Genomic DNA, 27,204 nt, shown 5'->3' on the forward strand with positions numbered 1-27,204 from the left:
ATCGCGCCGGAAGAGAAGAAGCTCCTTTCACAGCCATCTTGTGGCTTCATCTATCGAAGTGCGCACACTAATCCCCGTAGAATCGGAGGAAAATCCTGCTGAAGGGGCGTCATCATGCCCGGACAAATGCAAGAAGGTTTTGGCTGTGCCATAACCAATCGATTCGACCAGTTATTTGACGACGAGTCGGATCCGTTTGAGCTGCTAAAGCAGGCCGAGGAGAAGAAGAAGAAGGAGGCTTCTGCTCCTGGTGCCGCCAAGTCTGCTGCCCAGGCTGCCAAACAGCCCAAAAAGGAGTCTCAAAAAGATAGAAAGGCCCCGTTGGCCGATAAGAAGGAGGAGATCCAAGCGCCCGTCCCGCTTAAGAAAGATGGTAAAATGTTGTTTTGTTGCAGCTCGCTGTTTTCAGACTGGAAGCTAACCGGCTAAGTAGCTTGTGCGCTAGCTAGCGCTTTTCGTGCGAACCTCGTGGTTGCTTTTGTTGGGACTTTAAACGGATCCTTTATAGTCACCTCGTTTTAGCTGCTGCTGGATAAATGCCACGGATCGGTGCAAACCACTTTTGCCGACTATTTGGTGTTGTCATTAATCTGCTTCACAGAATTGACGAGAGCACAAGTGTTTGTTTATTTACTTAAGGTACTTGACGCGAGGCTGAATGAAATCTGACGTGCAAACGTAGATTTGAGTTAATAATTTGTTGGGTTTTTCAGAGCAGCAGTGTGTGATAGTGATAAGCCTCATGGCTGAACGGTGAAGCGTGTTAAAGCCGCCACATGCTGTTTCTTCCCTTTTGGCGGCGCACAGCACACGAACTAAACATGATAACATCTGCAAAAAGCTGTTGCCTCCATTTAACTTGCAATTACACTTATTTGAGCTTTCAGTTTAAATGCTAAGGATCGAAGCATCCCGTATGACAGTCGGCCATTATCAACATGTCATTCTGCCAAGTGGACTTGTGTGTGTCTGAGAGATGATGAGACAGGTGCGCAGAACATAGTGCACCCAGCTGCTGGAGTGTCAAGAAGCCCGTCTATTTTAGTGGGTGGGAGGGATTTGAGGCAGTCAGCTATGCGGCAATATTGCCATGGAAGGTCGACTGCTGGCGAAACTTATGTTCCTGACAATTCATAACAGATTTTTGACTTTTCAAAGATCTACGTTCAAAAGCTATTGAAAGTTAGTGCTTCAACTTAGAAACTTGGGTCAAATAAGAGTTTGTGGAGACCTGTTGCTAATGCCATGTTCGTGGCATGCTGTAAAGTTTTAAAATGAGCTCCAATTCAGAGGGACCAATGGGTTTTCATCTTAAGGTGCCTTGACGCTTGCACAAATTTGATCCCCGGGAGAGTAAACTATGCATGAACAGGGTGCAGATGCGCAAAGAAAACTTTGAAATGTTCAAAATCCCTGCCATGCATTAATCTTGTGAACTAGACGTGAACATTGCGCATTCGATTCAAAAACGCTGTGTGTCAGGTAGCGAGTGAAGTCACCTCACTGCAAACTTGCCCCAGGTGAAGTCACCCCACTCCAGCTATTCATGCTTATTTGCTTAACCTCTTCTAAGCCTGTATATCCCATTGATGGGAAATTTCACTTTTTATTTGTGAGATACTGACAAGCCAAAATGAGGCAGGTGGTAGAATGACTAAAGTTAAGGACCTGCCAGTATGTTGTATAGAACTGGGCAGTGTGCCCTACTTCTCCCATCAGTGGGCTTTTTACCTGACAGTTACATTCCCCTACCTTAAAACATTGTCTCACTTAAAAAAACTTGAGTAAGAACAGTATATTATGCCAATGTTGTATATAAATAATTTATAACATGAACAATTCAGAATTTAAATATTGTGTTACTAGAGTGGGGTGACTTCACCTGGACTGGGCTGAGTTCGCAGTGGGTGATGTCACTATGAACTGTGTATCACTGCGAGTCAGTGCATCTCACTGTCGCAGCACAGCACATCTTAACGTTTATGATGAGATGTTACATCCACAGTAAACATAATTTTACAGATACAATTATATAACGGGCAGCACGCTGGTTTAGTGGTTAGCACTGTTGCCTCACAGCGAGAAGGTTGTGGGTTCAATTCCCGTGGCCTTTCTGTGGAGTTTGCGTGGGTTTCCTCCGGGTGCTCCGGTTTCCTCCCACATCCAAAGACATGCGGGTTAGGTGGATTGGAATCTTTAAATTGTCCGTAGGTGTGTGTGTGGGTGTGTCTGTTTGTTTGCTTGTGGCCCTGCGACAGACTGGCGTCCTGTCCTGGGTGTACCCCGCCTCGCCCTCTATGGCTGCTGAGATAGGCTCCAGCCCCCCGCGACCCTTAAATGGACTAAGCGGTAGAAGATGAATGAATGAATTACATAACGTGGTGTCCAGCAGCACAAAGCAGGTTGCATCGGCATGACTAATTGCACAGCAGTGCGGGGATTAATTTCATGCAAGTGTTTTACTCATTGGCAGCAAGCAGTTGTAACAACAACTTGTGTTCCTTGTAAAGACAACGATTAGTTTTGTTAAGTCAAATTGGCGTTCTGTGCGCGCACTGTATAGGGATACGTCTTGTTTACAAACATTGACGTCACATCCAAGCATACCCATTGACGTGATTGGCAAGAACGCATGTAAATAGAGAACCACGAAAGAGAGAAACCGTGGTGCGAGTTCAGAAAACAATTTGGCGGCCTCTTTTAAATGTGTTCTTAAAAAGATAAATTGTGGCATCATTTTGTATTTATTTACAGATGAATATTTATGCATAGATCAGGTTGCTGGAAGTTTAAATACCCTTTTTACAATGTTCAGTTCCACGTACCTCAGGAAAATGTGCTGCGCTTAAATGCTGGTGCAAAATGGGGATACCTTGGCTTTTTGATGGATTCATGTTTAATTTTTAAGTTGGACATAAATTTAATTGTCTAAATAGACAGATGAGCTCATCATTGCCTTGAACAGCCCGCATACATTTTTCAAGAATGGATGTAAATATATGGTGTAAATCAATTAATATTGTACAACTTTGCAATGCCTGTTAAAACTATTGTCACGCAGTGGCTTTTTGCCTTCCACGCTAGTCAACAAACCCACCAGATTCATGACGTCACAGGAAGTATCCCTATTACAGGATACAATTAATACAATTGACGAGGGATGTGAATCTTACAACAACTCACGATTCGATTCAGAATCGATTTTCGATTGAAAGAGCTCTGAGAAAAAGTTATTAAAAAATGTTTATGTTTAAGAAAACGCAGCTTTACAAGGTTAATCAAGTGATTCTAAAGATGTAAATTTACTTATCTGCTTTGCTCGTTCATAGTTGGTTGGCAGTTTAGTGAAGTGATGGAGTGTGCACTAGTCAGTAATCGGCAGAGACCGCTGCTCCGCTTCTTTCAGCTCCGGGTGATGGCGTAGCATGTAGGCTTGCGGATTTGAAGTGTTTCCAAAGTACTTGACTTTCATTTTGCAAATTATGCACATTGCAAAGTCATGTCAAGCTCCTTATGCAGCAAATAATAAAATCCAAAATGCGCCCAAACATTTGCCTTCAGCAAAGACGGTGCTGGCTGAATTAGCTCTTCATCCGACATGCTAAGCTGCAGTTCAATGTTGAAGCACTCCGGACCCTCCCCTAGCGGGGATGCTGTAGTACGGAGGCCGTTGCCTGACAAACAGTAGCGGGTAAGTAAGAAAATGTTTAAACACATGCTTTTTAAAAATCAGTTCTTGGACATTTTGGATCGATTCAGAATCTTAATAAATAAGAATCGCGATTCAGACGTGAATAGATTTTTTTTTTTTTTTTTTTTTTTTTTTTTTGCGGCACCCCACAATTGACTCCTTACAATACAGAGGTCAAAATACATTTTTTAACCTACTTGCACTGGTGCTAGTAACAAAGAAATTACTTGCACCAAGAAAAAGTTACTTGCACAACCAAAAGTCAGTCTTATATCAACCTTAAAACTCCTCTGATGTGTCAGAGTCTTCCTCTCTGGGGAGAGTTTGAGGGGAGAGCAGCAGCGGCGGCAGGACAGTTTTTTTTTTTTTCTCCCCTGCTGTCACGTGCTCGCGTGAGCGAATAGTCCGTGAAGATTAATTTATTTATTAACTACACAGATGTGTAATAAAACAAATGGTGACTGGTTTATAACACAATTATGACAGAGTTTCGGGACAGAGAGAGAGAGAGAGAGACTACGGAGCCCTGGAAGTGCCATCGCAAAATAGAGAGAGAGAGCGAGAAACTACGGAGCCCTGGAAGTGCCATCGCAAAATGTTTTGCATGTGGAGAGAATGTGCGCTCATTTTATGATATTGTGCGCACGTTTTATTAATTTGTGGGCTCAATTAAAGGAAAACGTGCGCACAAATTATGGCCAGAAAAAAATATCACTTTAAGTGACGTCTCCCGGCTCCGTAAAGGAACTGCAGCGGCCGCCAGTTTTGTTTTTTGTTTTTTTCCATGTGCGCGCGCAAACTAATCGTCCATAAAGATAATTTTATTAACTACACAGATGTATAATAAAACAAATGGTGACTGGTTTATAATGCAATGATGACAGACTTTGAGAGCAGAGAGAGAGAGGAACTGCAGACAGTTTTTTTTTTTCCCCTTTTCTTTGTTTACATGTGCGCGCGTGAACACAACAAATAGGCACAGCAACTCGCTCCATGTGCCTGAGTCATAAAACGCAGGGAAGAGGAAGACAACACACTGGAAATTGTTTTTTCCTTATTTATTCCTTTATTGGTTCATTTTACTGGTGCTTATAGTTGATAAAACTTGGATAAATTTACTTGCACCAGTGCTAGTGCAGTATAAAATTAAGTGCACAAACTAGCACATGCATGTACTACTTCGAGCCCTGCAATGTGTGGTCTTCTCCTTCATTATGTGATTTCTGCCACTGGAAATAGCACAACTTCAGGGCATCCTTGGCCCATATCCTCTGCACATCTCAAAGCCCTCTCAAAGAGCTCCTAACTTAGCCTAAAATTTCTTGGCAAGGACTCCGAGCCTCAGAGACTCAAGAGATGTCTGAGAGCAATTTTGGGCAAGGAGTTGACAGAAACTCCTGTCTTAGAGGGGGGCGGGGTTGACCTCGTTGCTAGGTATGTGGTCCTGTAAGAGCTGTGGTTGCTTGTCACAGAAAGGGAAAGGGAAATTTAAAAAATAAATGTGCTCTGTGCTCCTACATATGAATGAACAGTAAAATCACCTGATCATATAACTGCATTAAGAAATGCGTAATCATGAAAATAATTTAATGTCATGATGATGATACTCAACAAAATTAAATTGGAGCTTTTGCCGGGCTGGTTGCTAAACATGTAAATTGTTGTGGTGCAATACATTATGGTAGTTCTGGGTTTTGGGGTTTTCAGTGTTGCTATTTTGGTTCATGTTAGTTTAACAGTATTATTGATTTATTGTGTTTTTGTAGTTCAATTGGTTTAGTGAGTTAAGTGTCACCATGTTGTCACCATAAGTGAAAACTGTATCGTGTTTGATGCCGTTGTTGTTTTATCTTAAAAATGAGTGCCTCCTAGTGGCAGAGTGCCAAATAGACAAAAGCTCTTGCTTGTCTTTCATTATTCCACACAGTTCACCACAAAATGAATTGTTAAACAGCTTGAAGATGTTTGAACATATCTCATTCACATGCCGATTACCTTCATATTAAAAGTGTGCATGGGTGCGTGAGTTTATTAATAAGTTCAATGTAAGTACATAATATAATTGTAAATACATTAAAATGAATGCATGACACAAAAAGTGAAAACACTTATTTCCATTGTCCATTTAAAAATGAAATATTAATAATACTGATAATAAAAATAATATTAATGTGTGAATATGATAACCTAAACAAGTTATAAATACATTAAGGCTGTAAATTAATGTAATTACATAGATCAAGCTGGTAGCCTGTTACAAACTCACTGTCAACCTACATATGGAGAATATCTCTTTCCTCTCTTTTCCACCATCTTGTCTGCTTAAGACACTCTTAGGCTTCTTAAGTCTTCCTCTCTACTCTTAAAAGTTTGGCACCTTAGGAGCTCTTTTAAGGCCTAAGGTCCTTTGCAGACAACTTTCATCTTACCAAGGGAAAATTTTAAGAAATGTGTAAGAATTCTAAGATTTTTCTTAGAAAAAAGTCACTAGGAGCTATTTTTAGCTTTATGCCGCATTCACACCGGACAACACGCGACGCCACAAATTCGGGATGCGCCACCATTGCCTGGTGTGTTGCTCTGCTTTCGCTGTGAAAATTCGTCCCAATGCGGCATCAAATAGGAGGAGCTTCCATTCCGCTCGCTGGCTCTGGTTGTCAGTCAAGTCAACATAGCGGACCTTGATCACACTGAGCGAGTTGCTGTGCTGTATTTGTTGTGGAAAGCTGACAAACGTCGCCAGCGGCACCGTCCCTGGGTTTACAACATCTTCATGAGGCGTTCCCAATTCTGTGAGTTTCATTATTTGCTGCAGGAGCTGCATCTGGATGACGGGCGCTTTCAGTGGTGCTTCCGTCTCTCCGGGACCAAGTTTGAGGACCTCCTGTCCTGTTTGCGCGCTGCCGCTGCTGCTGCAGTGCCGCTGCTCGCTCTCCCCTCAAACTCTGTCATAATTGTGTTATGACTTTCATCTGGTTAAATGAAATGGCCTGAGAGTCCAGCAAAACAACACCTGCTTCTAAAAAAAAAATCAACTATTTTATTATTTTTATAAAGCTGTTTCATGGTATATTTTAACATTAAATTAATGGATCATGAAACATGTTGGTGAAGTCCAAAGTTCAGCCACAAAATTGAGTGATTAAAAAAAGATATTTTAAAATATAAAGAAACACTAAACAGATAATAATAATAATTAAAAAAAAATAAAAATGTTAAAGTTGAGTTTTTGTGGTCTCAGAATGAACCAAAAAGCTGCAACTTTATTTGGTTAAAGAATTATTTTACAAGTTAAAAGATTCACTCAACTGACTGTGATTCTGCAGCTAAAAGGCTAAGCTAACGTTAGCTTAACATTAAACCTTCAGAAGTGCACATCACAATTTATTCTTAAATTATTTTATGTCAGACAAATTTGTAGAAGTAACCTCCGTTGCTTAAACTGGGTGTTTTTATACATCCCAAAGTGAGGAATTTCAGACTGAGTGGGTCTGTTCCATCACCCTGACTGCCTGCTTCGGTCTGCCCAGAAATGAGACCTGAACCACGGCTGTTCCATGAGAGTTGGCCCGCTGTCGCAGTTTGATTGATATCCCACCAAGTCGTCGTTCCTGCCTTGGCTCGGCGTCGCTCCGAAAAGTAGCTTAAAAAAAAAAGGGTAATGGGAGAATCGTTCTACTGCCATTTTTTTAAAAGCTTTTTCGTGGTTCTACATGCGCAAATCGCAAATCCAAGATGGCGATCACACAACTTTTTTCGGGCTGTGGAAACAGCCAGAGTGTGATGTAATGTTGTAAAATTGTCACTGTCCAAATACTTGGGGTGCTGACTGCAGCATTGCAATATTATACATTTATGATTGCAATTGTAATGTTTCTCATAGTGATCTTAGTCAATTTTTGATCAAATTATGCATCAAAACGGGTGTCATCGGTCTGCTAATCCTCTGGTTATTATCACTGGTAGGTCCCGGCATGAGGAGAGTAGGCCGCAAGCCAGAGGCTGATGCTCCAAGACCACAGGGCGGCCAGGGAGACGGGCGCACCCCCGTAGACAGACGGCCTGCAGATAGACGGCCTCCTCGTCGTTTTGAAAGGCCTGCTGGTGAAGGTGGTGAGAAGCCTGAAGGAAGCGATTTCTCTGTGGAGACGTGAGTATTATTACTGACTGTGAGATGCTTTAAAGGGGAACTGTGCTACATTTTTACCTTAATTTCACAGTTTGGGAGTAACTGTAATTGTTAAATGACTTGTTCTGGGGAGATTGGGGAACTCTCTCCTTCCCACAAAGGGTCTTGTAGTAGAAAAGCCAGGCTTGCAATTTCAGGGATGCTGATCCGCTGTCCTTTGAATGAGAATCTTGAGTCTCGTGAGAAACACTGACTGCTTCACGGCACTACGACAACACATGCACCCTTATGGAGGCATCAGCGAGTTAGCAGCTATAAGAACAAGCCAACGAAGAATTTATTTCTTACATTGTTCATAATCATGTCGGAGCCAGCGAAAAAAAAAAAAAATAATAATAATGTCAGAGGAAGCAAGGGAGAGAAAAAGCATCTGGCCAAGCGAGGTAGACCATTGCGTTTTTAAATTTGTCCGTTGAACATTAAAATCTGGATGAAAAGCACCATGAATCAAACATTTTTAAATTGTCGGAGCGTGTTGTAGCTGTTAATTAACGAATGTTAAAGCAGACGCGTTGGTAAACAAACTCCCATATGAGACAAAATAACAATAGTTGCTAAAGCAAGTTAACTTTGGTATGAAAAGTATTTAACATGTACTTGACCTTCGTGTCTTGCTAAGCAGGAGGAAACATTAACGAGGCTGGTTTAACTACTCATGCACTGATCGCGTGATTTTATTGCTGCCATTATTTTTTATTTATTTTTTTTTTTTTGGATACTTCTGATCTGGTGCTGTTGTTTAAACTGTGGAACCTGTTAAAGGAACCCGTTATAGGTGCTGTAATTGTAATTGATTAATGTAAACAAATGCTTTTTTGTCAACCGTAACGTAATTAAACAAAATGAATAAATAACAAATGGTTTGCATGGCGGTAACACACTCAACGATGGCAGAAATGTCCAGCAGAGTGGGGGGAAAAAAATCCCCCACCCATCTCGTCAGTAAATCTATTTAAGCTCTGAGTCTGAGCTTCTCTGGGTTTTTGAACACAGCATTGATGGATGCCACAGCCTGTGCTTTTCACAGATGTAAACATGTAACATGTGAATAATATTGATTTACATGAGTCTGTGAGAAATGTGTGGAGCGATTTTTCAACCTGACTGAAATCACACCAGAATGGGTGAGACCTGACTTAGCAGTGACATTCAGAGGCACATCAAATGGTCTGGAGCACTCATAACCACTGTAAAGGATAGATTCAGACAGGGAAAAAAAATCCCTCCTTTTCCCATTTGGCAGTGTGTTGCCCTTATGAACAAGTCGCTCCTGGCTTTAGGTGTCCAGAGGATTTCAGGTAATTTGCACTTAATCATTCATGAGTTGCTTTTAAAGTTACCCATTGTATATATACTGCAGCTGTAGCTTTGCCTCTAGCCTATCGGTGAATAGGTTTTAGTAGTGTAAAAGAAAACCCGTGATTGTGGTTTCAATGGAATTTTTCTGTTTCTCTTTAGGCCTCTTGGTGACAGGCCAATGAGGGGACGTGGCGGTGGTAGAGGCGGGCGTGGAGGCAGAGGACGTGGAATGGGTCGAGGTGACGGTTTTGATTCCAGAGGAAAACGGGAATTTGACAGACACAGTGGCAGTGACCGATCGTAAGTGCTTTTTCCGTCATACAGCAGTTATAAAATTAAGTTCTTAATTTCAGAGGTGTGCGTAACCTCTGATCCGGAAAAATGATCTTATCTCTCACACAAAACCATGATCTGATCCAAAGCGTAAGATGATTATTATTTTTGTGGGGGGGGGGGGGGGGGGCTCTGTAGCACTCCTAAGCATCACTGTGAACTCCATGTGTCCTGCTGTATAAATGCAGGTTGAAAAATATTTGATTAGATGTTCGATGTTACTGAGTTTGTGGTCTGATGAGACAAAAGTAGCATCATCTAATTTGGTTTTCCACTTCATACATAAGTTCATATGTTTATCCCGTGGTTCCAGTCAAGGGCAGGAACTCTTTCTGACTTGACTGTGCATGTAAAAGGGGTTGAGATTTGTTGTGTAGCTTTTCAAATGGTGTACATGTTAAGATCCTGGCTAAAACTGTTGTTGTTTCAGTAGTCTGAAAGGTGAAGAAAAGCGGGGAGGAAGTGGTTCTCACAACTGGGGTACTGTCAAGGATGAACTGAAGTAAGTTGTTAGGCAGAACTCTTAATATTTTCTTATTAAATATTGAAGGTATGCATCTTAATTTTTTTCTTAACGAATCACACTTAAGGGATAGATAGTAGGTGTGTGTTTGGGGGGAGGGCGGATCTCATAGAACATTGCAATATTTTTATTTTTCTGTTGTGAATATTTGAAGTTCAGCATCAGTATAATTCAAATTCAATTGCTGGTTCAAATGAGATGGACAGGCAGTACCACTTTCATTGAGCAGAGGGCACAATGAATTGTAGTCATCTGAGTATAAAGTGCTGTCACTTCTGTTTCAAACACGCATTAAAAACAGACGGGTCAGGAGATAAGTATTTCTCCATAGATCAAATTGAGCACAGCACCCAGAGTGCAAAAATTGTGGATGGAGGTGAGTCTTTACTTGTGTTGCAATGCTTTTATTCATCACAAGGTCCATAGCACAATAGAAACAGAGAAATACAAGAAATAGAGCAAAAACAATCAGAAATCCACAGTAGGAAGATGTTCAAATATTTACATATAGATTAGAATGCCAGTGCTTCCATAGTGTCGAGGTAAGCCTGGTTGCACACACTGCAGCGTTCACTAATGTTGGAATTATGCTGTTGGATGACTCAGTCTGCATACACATCTATACATGAGATTCCAGAGTACAGCTGCAGTCTCGTGCTATCACGGCATGTCACATTAAAAGGCATATCACACTCCTATTAACACTACTTAAAAAATAATATACCAGATTATGAATCATTACTTCCAACTCTTTATCTTGTGTGAGTCCTGATGTAGCTGATTTTAAAAAAGAAAAAAAAAAAAAAATTAAACATCTGAAAAAAATGCACACAGTTTAGTGACTTAACCTAAGGTGCTGACTCTTAGCTGCCGAATGTCACTCCACCTGTGTCCACTTCATGACTTACTCCAGTGCACGCAGTCAATCTGAGCTGTTTGTTTTTTGGTCTCCAAATGCAATAGGGCTTTCAAATCAAATTCTTGTGTTTTGCAGTCAGCAAATGTCTGTCTCGTCTCTTTGTAACCTGCGGTGTATTCACAAAAAACTAAGAGCAACAGTAAGACTGAATAATAATTGTTACGTATGTGAAAGTGGTGTCTTTGATTTCACTCTTGCTATGCTTACACCACCCTGTAGAATTTTTGTTCCGCTGTCTGATGCTCCACAGAAAAGCGTCAGCCTTCCCCAGATGGTAGATCCGGCCTCACTGACAGTGGGGCTCCCGGTAGTGCTTAGCTTAGCCATCACTTTAGCTCAGCTTAGCTAGTAAGGGGCTGGGAGCTGCTTCGTATCATGACTGTCCTTTTAAGAGCAGCCACTCGTTGTCTTTCTGTCTGACTCCATGATTACAGAAGTGTCTTCGTCAGCGAGACTGGCCTGTCTCTCTCATGTAACGGCTTAGTTTGAGCATGGTGCGATGCTGCAGTACAAAACACAAACATGGTCGGTTCCACGCTTTTGTGAGAGGAAACGCACTTTAAGAATTTTCTCCTGGCCACGTGAAAAGATAAAATCAGTGGTTAGATCCATCATGTTTTGAGAACCATTCTCAGGCTGTGCTGGGCTTCACCTATGCTGTTTGTATGAGATGCACTGAAAGAAAAAAAAAAAAATCCTCACTTTTTTCAAAATATTATCTTTGGAAAGTCTGTCCACTTAATAAGCAGTGCTAGTCATGTGAGTACATCCTTGCAAAGTAAACATTTTAACAGATTTGACATATTTACTGTCAAAGTCCACAAAAAACACTGATTTCACACTGTAAAGATATTACACTTCCTTCCATTCATTTTAGGGGCATGGCTTGAAATGATGTCACCAAAATTCATATTCCTCACAGCTTGAGGTTTCTGAGCATTTAATAGGAAGGTGAAATGATAATTTCCCTATGTTTATTACTTACCGTATTTTCTGCACCATAAGGCGCACCTAAAAGCCTTAAATTTTCACAAAAATCGGCCGTGCGCCCTATAATCCGGTGCGCCTTATGTGCGCACTGAATTCCAAAATCTGTAAAAACGACCGACGTTGTCTTTGACCGTCGGAATATCGGACCATTTCCCGCTGACACAAGGACGTAATACGTAAAGTATGTATGCTGTCAGCGTAGAGTACGTACCCTGGCAGCGATAAACCAATCGGAGAACATTACGTAATACGTAAAGTACGTACGCTGGTAGCGTAGAGTACGTACACTGCCAGCGATAAACCAATCAGCGAAGAGTCCGTGCTACGTACACTTACCTCCGCCACTCCTCCGGTAGTTACCGTATACTACAGGTATCCTGCAAAACATTTGTTTGTCTAAGGACCCCCGAAAATGGCGCCAGCGAAGAGACATGCTTACGAGGCACAATTCAAACTGCAGGCTATCAGTTACGCGGTTGTTCATGGGAATAGAGCAGCTGTGAGAGGAAACAAGAAAATGAACTGCGCCAAGTTAAAAAGACCAAACGGAGTTTCTGCAGAAACAAAGCGAGGTGGCCACAGCTAGAAGACCAGCTGTTCAATTCAGACACAGAAGATGAAGACTTCAATGGATTTGTGACAGAACCGTAATAAAAAATAATGTGAGTACCATATTGTTAAATACCGGTAGTTCAAAGTTGTTAAAAAGTTCAAATAAACTCACCGTTTTGCTTCCGTGACCTTTTTTTTTTTTTTTTTTGTAGACTATATGTTTTAGCGTGCGCCTTTTGTAAGGGTTAAGTACCCGCTAATTGAGGCCGCGCTTTATAATCCGGTGCGCCTTTTGTAAGGGTTAAGTACCCGCTAATTGAGGGCATGCTTTATAATCCGGTGCGCCTTATGGTGCAGAAAATACAGTAATTTCTCTGCATATGGCACCGATCATACAGCCCAAGTCAAGCTAGCCCTGTTGAGCCCCATGTGGGTAGCCAACTGGACTAGTCTAATCCCGCCTCCAACCAGCTGGGCCCCAGGTGGTGCCCCTGGGCAAAACTGCATTGGCCCCATTTGTGCCGCCCATGTGGAACCCAGTGTGGATGTAGTTGCTGGGAAACAAACCTAGGAATGTTCTGGGTGCAGTCATTAAGGAGTTTCAGGTCATCTTTGATCTCGTTAATGTTCTTCCGAGCACCCTTATGCTTGACGTTGGGTCGTGTTGTCGGGCACAGTCCAAAGAGAAGCCGCTTGGATTCATCAGTCCAATCATGAGAAATTGTTTGAGGCTAACAAAACTATTTCATGTGACAGTGTTCTCATTTTGATGAGGTTATGGTAGAGAAATGAACATTCAGTTCACAGGTAACAGCTCTGGTGGACATTCTTGCACTCAGCATGCCAATTGCGCACTCCCTCAAAACTTGAGACATCTGTGTCATTATGCTGTGTGATAAAACTGACACTTTAGAGTGGCCTTTTATTGTGGCCAGCTTAATGCTGCTGTCTAATCAGCATCTTGATATGTCACACCTCTGAGGTGGGCTTGACTATCTCAGCAAAGGAGAAGTGCTCACCAACAGATTTAGACATGCAAAAAAGGAAAAGTTCTCTATGCTTCTGCCAAGCACAAAATTTCAGTCCAACCAGGTCAGGACAAATTTGAAGAGAAGGAGAAATGCTGGTGCAACACAGAAGTTTGTGCAAAAAAATTTATTAAGGTGCAAAACTACATCAGATTTAGAGATATTTGTGAACAGTATTTGAGAGAAATAGGTCTTTTGTGTACATAGAAAATGTTCTAGATCTTTGAGTTCAGCGCAAAAACATAAGTTTTGTGTTTATATTTTTGTTCAGTGTGTGTGTGTAACAATAATTGTTTTTACTTTTGCAATACACAATTCAGATGTTGTAGCACAAGAACATGCAGACTTGGAAACAGAACAGAGCTTTTGTCTGAGATGTTAGAGTGATGCTTGTTGCTTTTCTTTTCATAGTGAGCTTGACCAGTCAAACGTCACTGAAGAGAACCCTGAAGGAGACGAGCACCCACCTGTTGACTCTGAGAACAAGTAAGAATGCCCTGCCTTGTGCATGTTAATTTGTAAGAAATTTGGCTTTTAATTTACTCAATAATAATCTTTTAAAGCTGTAGGGCCACCCAAATGTCACCAAACGGACTAAATTTAGTTTATTGAAATCCAAGAATTCTAATGTAGGTTTATTTTAAGAAAGATTTTGTAAAATTACAGCTCATGTTAATGAAGCTAACATATTTACCCGGGGGAATTCCATAACTAATGTTTTATTTTCCTTTTAACACTGGCTGTTAGTACGTGTGCAAGTCCATGAGCTTTTAAAAGACCTGTAATTACCTTTGACCTTGAATGTAGCGGGCACAGTGATGTTTCAGCTGTCTTGTAAATCATTTGAGGTGTGGTCTGGTTACAAAAACAGCATTTTGGATTTACAAGTGTTTATTTCTTGCTAGCTTTTACGTAATATATGAGAAATGTGTTAGATTTATACAGAAACAGCGGTTTTGGTGCATTTTCTGCCATGTTAGATTAGCAGCCAGAGAGAAAACAGCCAGCAGATATTGCTGTGCATCTCTACTGTGATTGGCTAGTACAGCTTCCCCATGTCCCTCCTTCCACAAGTCTGGGGAAGCTCCCATGTGGTCTGTGATGTCGCTGTGGTCGTTATCATAAATTGTATGTGTCCTTACTATAAGTAGTTCATGGGGGTCTTTTCTTCTGAAATTTTCTTCTTCAGGGTTAGGGTCAGGGGAACTTGATATTAAATTTTTTTCTAGACAGTGCAAATTTTGATCACATTGGCAATATCAATTATGAACCCCCTATTTAAAGGCTAACACATAAAATTATAGTGGTGTCAGTGAAAATTCTTTTTATGTCTTAAATCTTATAAAAACCTGGGGGCCCTGTACCTTTTAAGATTAAAAGCTTAGGCATTTTATGAGATGTTTCAGTTCTTAAAGTTACAAGTGAATTGAAATGGTGCATAAATGTGATGAAAGGTTATGAATAAATTTGTCAGTAGTCAAAAGTATATCACAATGGACAGTGGTGAGGGTTGTTGTTTTGGGGGGGGGGGGGGGGGGGGTGTTTAGATTTTGTTTTCTTACTGCTCATCCCAAAGTGCTTTGTTTATGCCAGCCATGTGTACTTTGATAGTTTGATTGGTAATCAGGGCTGAAGGTGTACACTACATGGGGGGCAATCGCTTAGTCTGTAAAAGCACAAATGAAGTAAAAGTAAATAAAAAATAAAATTTTGGATTTTACAAGACTCAGTTTTTGGACAACTAGAAAAGTACTGCAGATTTGGTGAGGGAGACAGCTAGGAAGGTACTGGGTGTGACATCTGGACAGCTGAAGGAAGACAAAGAGACTTGGTGGTGGAACAGAAATATCCAGAAAAGCATAAGGAGAAAGAGGTTGGCAAAAAAGAATTGGGCAAGTCAGAGAAATGAAGAAAGGCAAGAGTAAGGAGATGTGACGCAAGAAAAGAGAAGTGGAAAAGCTAAGGAAGAGGCATGTAATGACCTGTACAAGAAGTTGAATAGTAAGGAAGGAGAAAAGAACTTGTACTGATTGGCCAGACAAAGAGACAGAGCTGGAAAGGATGTGCAGCAGGTTAGGGTGGTAATAAATCCAGATGGTAAAGTGTTGACAAGTGAGGAGAAGGTGGAGGGAATATTTTGGTGAGTTGATGAATGGAGAAAATGAGAGAGAGCAAAAGCTGGATGATGTGGAGAGAGTAAATCAGGAAGTACATTAGTAAGGATGAAGTGAAGGCAGGTATGAAGAGTGGAAAGGAAGTTGGACCAGATGACATTCCAGTGGAGGCATGGAAATGTCTAGGAGAGATGGCAGAGGAGTTTCTAGCCATATTGTTTAATAATTGGAAAATTGGAAAGTGAGAGGATGCCTGAAGAGTAGAGACGAAGTATGCTGGTTCCTATTTTTAAGAACAAGGGTGATGTGCAGAGCTGCAGTAACTGCAGAGGCATAAAATTGGTTAGCCACAGCATGAAGTTATGGGAAACAGTAGAAGGTAGGCTTAGAAAACCGGTGAAGATCTGTGAGCAGCAATATGGTTTCATGCAGAGAAAAAGCACTACAGGTGCAATGCTTGCTCTGAGAATATTGATGGAGAAGTTCCGAGAAGGCCAGAAGGAGTTACATTGTGTTTGTGAATTTAGAGAAAGCTTATGACAGGGTGCCAATAGAAGAATTGTGGTATTGTATGAAGAAGTCTGGAGTGGCAGAGAACTATGTGAGGGTAATGCAGGACATGGACAAGGATCGTGTGACACCTTTGAGATGTGCAGTAAGAATGACAGACTCATTCAATGTGGAGGTGGGATTTCACCAAAGATAAGCTCTGAGTCCTTTCTTGTTAGCATTGGTGATGGACAGGTTGACGGATGAGATCAGACAGGAGTCTGCATGGACTGTGATGTTTGCAGACGACATTGTGATCTGTCGTGAGAGTAGAGAGCAGGTTGAGTCTAGCCTGGAGAGGTGGAGATATACTCTAGAGAGCAGGGGAATGAAAGTCAGTAGGAACAAGACTGAGTACTCGTGTGTGAATGAGAGTGATCTCAGTGGAATAGTGCAGTTACAAAGAGTAGAATTGATGAAAGTAGATGAGTTTAAATACTTGGGGTCAAATGTCAAAAGTAATGGAGAGTGTGGTAGAAAGGTAAAGAAGAGAGTGCAGACAGGGTGGAGAAAGTTTGCAGGAGTGATTTGTGACCAAAGAAAGTCAGCAAGCGTGAAGGAGAAAGTATACAAGACAGTAGTGAGACCAGCTATGTAGTATGGCTTAGAGACGGTGGCGCTAACAAAAAGACAGGTGGCAGAGCTGAAGATGTTGGAATTCTCTGTGGGAGTGATGAGAATGAACATATCAGAGGGACAGCTCAGGTGGGACGGTTTGGAGACAAAGTCAGGTAGGTGAGATTGAGATGGTTTGGACATGTGCAGAGGATGGACACAGGGTATATAGGGTGAAGGATGCTGAGGATGGAGCCACCAGCCAAGAGAGAAGAGGGAGGCCAAAGACGAGTTTTATGGATGTGGTTAGAGAAGACATGCGGGTGGTTGGTGTGACAGAGGAAGATACAGAGGACAGGTTGGATGGAAAGGACTGATCAGCTGTGGCGACCCCTAACGGGAGCAGCCAAAGGAAGAAGACTTTTAAGGATGTCATTTTAATCTGATGGGGTTTCTGGTGTAGCCTGAAGTTCTGACCACAAAACTATGAAGATAACCTTCATTTTTGTAGTAAAATATATATTGTAGGACAGTATGGGTTGCTACATGATGCAATTCTAGTGCTGTGCACCTTTCTGTGTTTTGAAGGGAGAATGAGGTGGAGGAAGTAAAGGATGAAGGCCCAAAGGAGATGACCCTAGATGAATGGAAAGCCATGCAGGACAAGGACCGGACCAAGGTTGACTTTAACATCCGTAAGGCCAATGAGGGAGCTGAATGGATGAAAGGATTTGTTTTGCACAAATCCAAGACAGAAAACGTGAGTTCTCAACAAACCTTTGCTCCTTATTTTTCTGGGGACTTTGCTGGAATGTATGAAGAGTGTCAGGGGAAGATTATAGTTGCATCCTGTCAAAGAAATGGTAGTTGTGCAATGGAAAATTTGGCACAATCTTACCAACCTTGACTCAATGGAGGTTAAAAATAATATTCTGTCATATTGAATTGTTGTGGTCGCCTGGATTATACCAACTACAGGGTTTTTTTTTTTGTTGTTGTTGTTTTATACTGCGGTTGGTACCGGGGGAGGTACATCCAAGGATTATTTTTCACAGAATTCCGTCTGTCATTTGCTGTTCAGCAACCAGAGCAGTCTGGCTTCACAGCCAAAAAGTGTTTTACAGTAATTGAAAATTTTCCTATATACGAGGTCTGTTAGAAAAGTATAGGACCTCCCCCCCCCAAAAAAAACCTGATGGATTTGAATCACGTGTGCTTGCATGAGCCAACCTTGAACCTTCGTGCACATGCGTGAATTTTTTCACGCCTGTTGATTGCGTCATTTGCTGGCAAGCAGCCTTTGTGTGAGGACGTGTGTAGTGCTCTCTGCGGATTTTCATTGCAAGGAAAAAGATGGAACGACTGGAGCAGCACTACTGCATCAGATTTTGCCAGAAACTGGGCAGCAGCCAGTTGGAAACCATTTAGAAGATTCAGATGGCTTTTGGTGACTTTTCAGTCGTGTGACTATCCGAGAAATTGTCTAAGAGGTGGACATGTCACAGCATGTCCTGTGAGACTTCAGCACGAAGGTGCTTTTGCTCCGCCATTAGCAGCTTTGCATGAATTTCACCGGGACCGTCGTGTGACTATCCGAAAAATTGCGGAAGAGGTGGACATCAGCACCTTTTCGGCACATTCCATTGTGACAGAAGATTTGGCCATGAAAAGAGTGGTGGTGAAATTCATGCGAAGCTGCTAACGGCGGAGCAAAAGCACCTTCGTGTTGAGGTCTCACAGGACATGCTGTGACATGCCCACCTCTTATACAATTTCTCAGATAGTCACACGACTGAAAAGTCACCGAAAGCCGTCTGAATCTTCTGAATGGTTTCCACCTGGCTGTCGCCCAGTTTCTGGCAAAATTTGATGCAGTAGCGCTGCTCCAGTCGTTCCGTCTTTTTCCTTGCAATGAAAATCCACCGAGAGCACTACACACGTCCTCACACAAAGGCTGTTTGCCAGCAAATGATGCAATCGACAGGTGTGAAAAAATTCACGCATGCGCATGAAGGTTCAAGGTTTGCTCATGCAAGCACACGTGATTCAAATCCATCAGGTTTTTGCAAAAAAAAACAAAACAAAAAAGGTCCGATACTTTTCTAACAGACCTTGTATGAATATGACCAATATTCATCTCTTATATTAATGCAAAATCAATTAATGTTGATGTAGAGTCAGTACCATGGTATTCCACAGTTAAACAGTGCATTTATCATGAAAATTGTAACTTTAGCAGATTGCTTTATATCTTGGTCAGAGAGAAATCTTGAGGACCATAAACAGCACTGACAAAAACTTGGAAAAACACTTACCATGAGTAAGCCATGTGTTTTTATTTATTTATTTTTTGTATGTTTTTGCTAACAGCTATTCTATTTGTGCCTCTACACTGATGTGAGTTTTTTCAGTACCGATGTCAATAAAGTTAATAATTCAGTAACATGTCTGACTTACATTAAACATACTGGTCAGAATGTCTCTGAAACTCAACAAATTAAACACATCAGACTCTCCTGGCCACAATTTTGAACTTCCCTCTGAGATCAATGACAATGGGAGCCATCTATTGGTCACATGAGGAACTGAGGGAGGTGTTCCTCTTTTAGCAGTGGAAAAGTAGTTAATATTTGAAAGGCTTAGGGACACAGCCATTTTTAAATTATACTGTCACTTCAGCATATTAAAATTCTTAATCATGGACAGGGGTCTTTATTGGGTTAAGTCTTGAGAAAGCTATTCTAAATCATATTTACACTGATTAATTACCTGAAGGAGGAAAAGAGATCCTTAGATTTTGAGGGTTCTATTGGGCAGGACTGGATATCTTTGGAGGATCCTTGGGTACTGCTGGAATGACTTGTCAAATGAGCCGTTATTTGGGGAGACTCTGATAAGCAGTGTCACTTGTGTTGTGGCTGAATCAGCGTTAAGGACCCCAGTGGCTGGAGAAGACCAATGGGATGCCCATTTTCTACTTGGCTGTGACAAATAGAAGGTGGGGGTGGACCAGTTGTCTGCCTGAATGGTGGCCATTTAGAACCAAAGATGGTTCTGTAGTGTCGTGCATTTGGCAGTACAAAGTACTAGTGGATGCTCCTCGACTTGACCTGGCATGCTATTTCAAAGACTGCTATAGTCCACATTGCATGACTGGGCTTCTTTCAGATTGGTGTGTGCACACTTTTGCTCTAGTATTATGTGTGTGTGTGTGTGTGTGTGTGTGTGTGTGTGTGTGTGTGTGTGTGTGTGTGTGTGTGTGTGTGTGTGTGTGTGTGTGTAGTGTGTTGCAGCAATCTTGTGTGTAAGTCTGCAGTATCACAGTGGAATTGCATTGGGTTAAGCTGTATTAATGTTTTTTGTATTTGTCTGTCATAGGATAAGAAAGGGGTTCTGATTGAATCTGAGGGTGAAGAGTCCAAGGTAATATTCTTTTTTCCTTGTTTCATACACTGCTCACTGTCATTGTATGAACTCAAATTTACATTCACCAGCCACTATTACTTGCTAGTCCTGAGTTGTACCCCCTTTCCCTTCAGACCTTTCTTAATTATTTGTGGCACAGATTGAAGCATGTGTTGGTAACAGTCTTCAGAGATGTTGATCCATATTGACATGATAAAATCACGCAGTATCCCAACAACACATTCAGAGTCATTTAAACCCCCTTTCTTCCCCATTCTGATGCTTGGTTTCTTTATTTGAACTTCAGCAGCTTGTTTTCACCATGTCTCAATGCCTAAATGCATTGAGTTTCTGCCATGTGATTGTCTGATTGGCGATTTCTTTTAACAAGCAATTTGAACAGGTGTATCTAATAAAGAGGCTGGTGAGTGTATGTATGAAAACGAAATAAAGGAAGTAACTCACAACTTTTCCCCCCTGCCACTCTTCAAAGCATGGAGAGGATGAGCATCACTTCAGGAAGCCAGCCAATGACATCACATCCCAGCTGGAGATTAACTTTGGAGACTTGGGTCGTCCAGGCCGTGGACGTGGCGGACCGCGTGGTGGCAGGGGTGGACGTGGTCGTGGTGAACCTGCCAGGACACCACGCGGAGGCAGGTCTGAAAAGGTACCTGTCACACAAATCTTAAACACAACCCCTGTAAAACTTAAGAGAGGGAACATACACTCAACAAAAATATAAACGCAACACTTTTGGTTTTACTCCCATTTTGTATGAGATGAACTCAAAGATCTAAAACTTTTTCCACATACACAGTATCACCATTTCCCTCAAATATTGTTCACAAACCAGTCTAAATCTGTGATAGTGAGCACTTCTCCTTTGCTGAGATAATCCATCCCACCTCACAAGTGTGCCATATCAAGATGCTCATTAGACACCATGATTAGTGCACAGGTGTGCCTTAGACTGCCCACAACAAAAGGCCACTCTGAAAGGTGCAGTTTTGTTTTATTGGGGGGGGGGATACCAGTCAGTATCTGGTGTGACCACCATTTGCCTCATGCAGTGCAGCACATCTCCTTCGCATAGAGCTGATTAGGTTGTCAATGCCTTAGACTGCCCACAATAAAAGGCCACTCTGAAAGTTGCAGTTTTATCACACAGCACAATGCCACAGATGTCACAAGATTTGAGGGAGCGTGCAATTGGCATGCTGACAGCAGGAAAGTCAACCAGAGCTGTTGCTCGTGTATTGAATGTTCATTTCTCTGCCATAAGCCGTCTCCACAGGCGTTTCAGAGAATTTGGCAGTACATCCAACCAGCCTCACAACCGCAGACCACGTGTAACCACACCAGCCCAGGACCTCCACATCCAGCATGTTCACCTCCAAGATCGTCTGAGACCAGCCACTCGGACAGCTGCTGAAACAATCAGTTTGCATAACCAAAGAATTTCTGCACAAACTGTCAGAAACCGTCTCAGGGAAGCTCATCTGCATGCTTGTCGTCCTCATCGGGGTCTCGACCTGACTCCAGTTCGTCATCGTACCCGACTTGAGTGGGCAAATGCTCACATTCGCTGGCGTTTGGCACGTTGGAGAGGGGTTCTCTTCACGGATGAATCCCGGTTCACATTGTCCACGGCAGATGGCAGACAGCGTGTGTGGGTGAGCGGTTTTCTGATGTCAATGTTGTGGATCAAGTGGCCCATGGTGGCGGTGGGGTTATGGTATGGGCAGGAGTCTGTTATGGACGAAGAACACAGGTGCATTTTATTGATGGCATTTTGAATGCACAGAGATACCGTGACGAGATCCTGAGGCCCATTGTTGTGCCATGCAAGAACATCACCTCATGTTGCAGCAGGATAATGCACGGCTCCATGTTGCAAGGATCTGTACACAATTCTTGGAAGCTGAAAATGTCCCAGTTCTTGCATGGCCGGCATACTCACTGGACATGTCACCCATTGAGCATGTTTGGGATGCTCTGGACCGGCGTATACGACGGCGTGTACCAGTTCCTGCCAATATCCAGCAACTTCGCACAGCCATTGAAGAGGAGTGGACCAACATTCCACAGGCCACAATTGACAACCTGATCAACTCTATGCGAAGGAGATGTGTTGCACTGCATGAGGCAAATGGTGGTCACACCAGATACTGACTGGTATCCCCCCCCAATAAAACAAAACTGCACCTTTCAGAGTGGCCTTTTATTGTGGGCAGTCTAAGGCACACCTGTGCACTAATCATGGTGTCTAATGAGCATCTTGATATGGCACACCTGTGAGGTGGGATGGATTATCTCAGCAAAGGAGAAGTGCTCACTATCACAGATTTAGACTGGTTTGTGAACAATATTTGAGGGAAATGGTGATATTGTGTATGTGGAAAAAGTTTTAGATCTTTGAGTTTATCTCATACAAAATGGGAGTAAAACCAAAAGTGTTGCGTTTATATTTTTGTTGAGTATACGAGGTCTGTCAATAAAGTATAGGTCCTTTTTATTTTTTCAAAAACTATATGGATTTCATTCATATGTTTTTACGTCAGACATGCTTGAACCCTCGTGCGCATGCGTGAGTTTTTCCACGCCTGTCGGTGACGTCATTCGCCTGTGAGCACTCCTTGTGGGAGGAGTCGTCCAGCCCCTCGTCGGAATTCCTTTGTCTGAGAAGTTGCTGAGAGACTGGCGCTTTGTTTGATCAAAATTTTTTCTAAACCTGTGAGACACATCGAAGTGGACACAGTTCGAAAAATTAAGCTGGTTTTCAGTGAAAATTTTAACGGCTGATGAGAGATTTTGAGGTGATACTGTCGCTTTAAGGACTTCCCACAGAGCGAGACGTCGCGCAGCGGTCCCAGGCGCCGTCGTCAGCCTGTTTCAAGCTGAAAACCTCCACATTTCAGGCTCTATTGATCCAGGACGTCGTGAGAGAACAGAGACGTTTCAGAAGAAGTCGGTTTCAGCATTTTATCCGGATATTCCACTGTTAAAGGAGATTTTTTTAATGAAAGACGTGCAGACGGGTCCGCTCGTCGGGACGCAGCCGGCGCGGTGCGGCGGCACAGGAAAAACACCTCCGTGTTGATAACCATTTGTAAAATCCAGGCGGCTTTTGATGGCTTTCAGTGGAGTGAGTATATGAGAAATTTTGTTTAACAGCTGGACATGTTTCAACTTGTCCTTAAGGCTTCCAACAGAGGTGTTTTTCCTGTGGCGGAGCGTCGCGGTGTGAGCCGACGCTGCAATCCGTCCGCACGTCTTTCATTAAAAAAATCTCCTTTAACAGTGGAATATCCAGATAAAATGCTGAAACCGACTTCTTCTGAAACTTCTCTGTTCTCTCACGACGTCCTGGATCAAGAGAGCCTGAAATGTGGAGGTTTTCAGCTTGAAGCAGGCTGACGATAGCGCCTGAGAGTGCTGTGCGACATCTCGCACCGTGGGAAGTTCTTAAAGCGACAGTATCACCTCAAAATCTCTCATCAGCCGTTAAAATTTTCACTGAAAACCAGCTTAATTTTTCGAACCGTGTCCACTTCGATGTGTCTCACAGGTTTAGAAAAAATTCTGATCAAACAAAGCGCCAGTCTCTCAGCAACTTCTCAGACAAAGGAATTCCGACGAGGGGCTGGACGACTCCTCCCACAAGGAGTGCTCACAGGCGAATGACGTCACTGACAGGCGTGGAAAAACTCACGCATGCGCACGAGGGTTCAAGCATGTCTGACGTAAAAACATATGAATGAAATCCATATAGTTTTTGAAAAAAATAAAAAGGACCTATACTTTATTGACAGACCTCGTAGTTGCCACAAGTCATGAACATTTTGTGTGCAATGATTTGGCAGTAAGAAAACCAAAAAAAAAAAAAAAGATTTTTATGTTGTACTTGTTGATGACTGGCACATTGCCCTCAAATGTTTGGTTAAACATCAATAGTCCAGGACTCTCCCTAAGCAATGGCACAATGGTGCTGCACCAAGGTCTTGACATTTTTCTGAAATGGTGAGGGGATGTGGCTTTCTGTTTGGTTTTGGTTTTTCCCCAACTTGGAAAATTTAACCATTTTTGAGTTGTGTTGTTTTTTTGTTTTTTTTTAAGGTAAATGGTAAAATGGTAAATGGACTGCATTTATGTAGCGCTTTTCCATCTGCATCAGACGCTCAAAGTGCTTTACAGTCATGCCTCACATTCACCCCGATGTCAGGGTGCTGCCATACAAGGCGCTCTACACACCGGGAGCAATAGGGGATTAAAGGCCTTGCCCAAGGGCCCTTAGTGGTTTTCCAGTCAGGCGGGGATTTGAACCCATGATCTTCTGGGCTGTGTCCCTGTGTGATTGATATATATATATATATATATATATATATATATATATATATATAGATATATATAGATATATATAGATATATATAGATATACAGTATTAAGAACAGGGGTATGTAAAATTTGGATCAGGTTCATTTGGGTAGTTCTCTTGTCATTTTGATTTAAAAATACAAGTAGGAAACACAGTTGTTTGACAATAAATGGCTTCACCCAACCACTAACCATGAGTGAAAAGAAAGTTTTTGTGTTGTCATTCATATTCCCTTAAAAATGGCCAAAAAACAAAAATTCTGCCAGGGTATGTAAACTTTTGAGCACAACTGTATATCCCTCTTTCTCTGCAATTAAGCAGATGAAGGTTGAACATCCAAGCCTCACAGTCAGTTTTTATCATTATTATCATTATTTTGTTTAAGTTAGTGTCTGTGAAGCGTAGTGTGTTGCCCAAAAAAAGTGAAACACTGCGAGTCTGAGCAAAACACAGAAGAAAGAGCGAACTTTTGCTGAGTGGATCCTCTTTCAGAGACTGTTTGTCAGTGTGGCCGGGGACGGAGCTATGACTCACCTGGTGTGAGTGGAGTGCTGAGCCCCTCACACCAGGCAGAGAGAGACAACAGCTGGCTGCTGGGTTAATAGTCACTGCCCACGTAGCGTGGACCGTGTGTTTTTTTTTGTTTGTTTTTTTTTTTTGTTTGTTTTTTTTTTTACAGACAAATGCACTGCTTCACTTTAAATGTGCAGTAAGCTAATTTAGATGATCAGCGTGGGCAATCTTTCTCTTAAAAGGCTTTATTTTACTCTGTGTCACATTGGAAAGCTGTATCCTTTTTGCGCTAAATTCATTAGTGTTTACACATCATATGCACATGCTCTAGTCGTCGTCTTTTCTGGGGACGTTACAGCGCCACACACAGGCCTGGCATATGTACTACAATGTTAAACAAAACTTTGAGGCACAGAATTTGCCTTGAACATTTTTTGTAATCAAATCATTCGAGTTACTCGATTAATCGTTTCATCCCAATGCTTTTGTACTTTTTCAACGCATAAGTGCTCAGATGAAGATGACCACTTCAAGACCTGAGGAGTTCTCAGCATTTTGCCATTTAAAATGTCCTTTTTAAATGCCTTATTGTTTTGGTTGGTTGTGACTGACTTTTAAGAGGTCAAGCTAATTCCTACGCTGTTTGTCCTTTCAGTCATCTGCATCTGTGCCCAATGTGGACGACCCAGAGGCCTTCCCGGCACTGGCTTGAGCCCAGCTGCTGTCCTTCAGGTTTACAGGAGCCTCCTGAGCACCTCCACTATGAGGCTCACATGTTCCTGGATTCTTCAGCAAAGTGAAATGATGAAGACTGCCATTAACAATGAACCTCAACTTGAAGACTGAGTTTTACCCAATAAAACAAAACAAGGATGGAAAAAAATTTTAAAAATCCACAGGGGAAAAAAACACAAAAAATACAAAAGGACTTCTTGCTACTCTGGAGCAACTTATTGGTAGAGGTTTTGTACTTGGAAACAAAGTAGCAGGGATGTTTTCATACAGTATTTTTTTCAGAGGTTATGCGTTTGCATTGTGCATTGATACATTTTTTGTAATTGCTGCTTGAATGTATGCATTTCCTAATTCTAAGCATATGAGGAGTTGTCTCCAGCTTGGTTTGTGTCATTGCTTGCTTGCTTTTTAAAATGGAAGCTGTACAGCTCCAGTACAAACTCTTAAGCTCTATTAAAAAAAGTATTTGGAATGAGGTTAGGTCACTTGTTGAGATTTATGGGTTGTTTTTCTTTTACACTGGGTTGGCTTTTTATATTTTGTATAGGAGACATCTTCAGTCTGTAAATCTGAACTATTTTCATAAATTCTTTAAAAGACTTTAACATGGTGCAAACAGGGCACATCTTGTACTTTGGTCAAGTGATGCTGCCTAAATTTGGATGTATTCATGAAACGGTGGCTGCAGCTATTTTGTACTGAATAGCTTGAAAGTGGGAAAGCTGGCTAATCGTGGGAGGAACGTAATGTAATTACTCAAAATTTTATTGATCCTGAGATGCCTTGTCACATGGATTGGTTTTAAGGCACCCTAATTGCATTGGGGGTGCAATAAAGTGTCTATCTCCTTGTTCATTACATCTTTGATTACCAACCATTGTAATTAATGCCTTGGTTTTATTTTGAGGAATCGTCCAGAGGAAATGTTCTGACACCTTTGAGACGTGACTGCATTCTGTAAACTGTGAGGCCTTCTCGGACTGTTTACTCTGGGGATCTCGAACTTGGTCCCTTTTGAGCGCCTGTCAGGAATATGTGCTATCTACCCACGCCTCATTCGTAACAGGTGGTGTCTTCTGAGTTCATTAGCTTTTGGTGGAGAGGGGCAAGCTGAAATATGCTGGCCCGGTGCTCTCCAGCACCAGGCGTAGAGTTAAATCATTTTACACACTCCTGACACTGGTGTGTACTTGAATTCAACTTACATTTGTTTCTGAAACCGGTCTTGTGCTCATGTTTTCCTCCAATGTTGACATGCCCTGTAGCTTCCACTGAAGCACCGCTGCATAATTGCTCTGAAATAAATACAGCTGTTGATTGTGTGGAACAGCTAAATGCTTTAGAAATGTGTGAATTCCAGCCCTGCTATTGGACCTCTGTCAGTAAATAAAGATGGTCGGTAAATTGTTTCTGCATTGTCGTTTTAATCCT

The 27,204-nt window shown here is 41.9% G+C and overlaps 1 protein-coding gene across 5 annotated transcripts; it reads left to right on the forward strand.

The window, feature by feature from the left end:
- LOC117519067 (plasminogen activator inhibitor 1 RNA-binding protein-like) lies at positions 1–27,182 on the forward strand. Of its 5 annotated transcripts, none has more exons than XM_034180372.1 (9): positions 1–373; positions 7,658–7,841; positions 9,339–9,479; positions 9,943–10,014; positions 13,936–14,010; positions 17,328–17,502; positions 20,121–20,165; positions 20,644–20,817; positions 25,694–27,182. In XM_034180372.1, the coding sequence occupies exons 1-9, from the start codon at positions 115–117 to the stop codon at positions 25,748–25,750; spliced, it is 1,182 nt and encodes a 393-aa protein (XP_034036263.1). In that variant the 5' UTR covers positions 1–114; the 3' UTR covers positions 25,751–27,182. The 5 variants fall into 5 exon arrangements, with proteins under 5 accessions (XP_034036263.1, XP_034036260.1, XP_034036262.1 ...); XM_034180369.1 differs by having other exon boundaries at positions 3–373; positions 20,641–20,817; XM_034180371.1 differs by having other exon boundaries at positions 3–373; positions 9,946–10,014; positions 20,641–20,817.
- The last annotated feature ends 22 nt before the right edge of the window (positions 27,183–27,204 follow it).

This window comes from Thalassophryne amazonica, chromosome 10, assembly GCF_902500255.1.
Source record: "Thalassophryne amazonica chromosome 10, fThaAma1.1, whole genome shotgun sequence".
Taxonomy (NCBI): Eukaryota; Metazoa; Chordata; class Actinopteri; order Batrachoidiformes; family Batrachoididae; genus Thalassophryne; species Thalassophryne amazonica.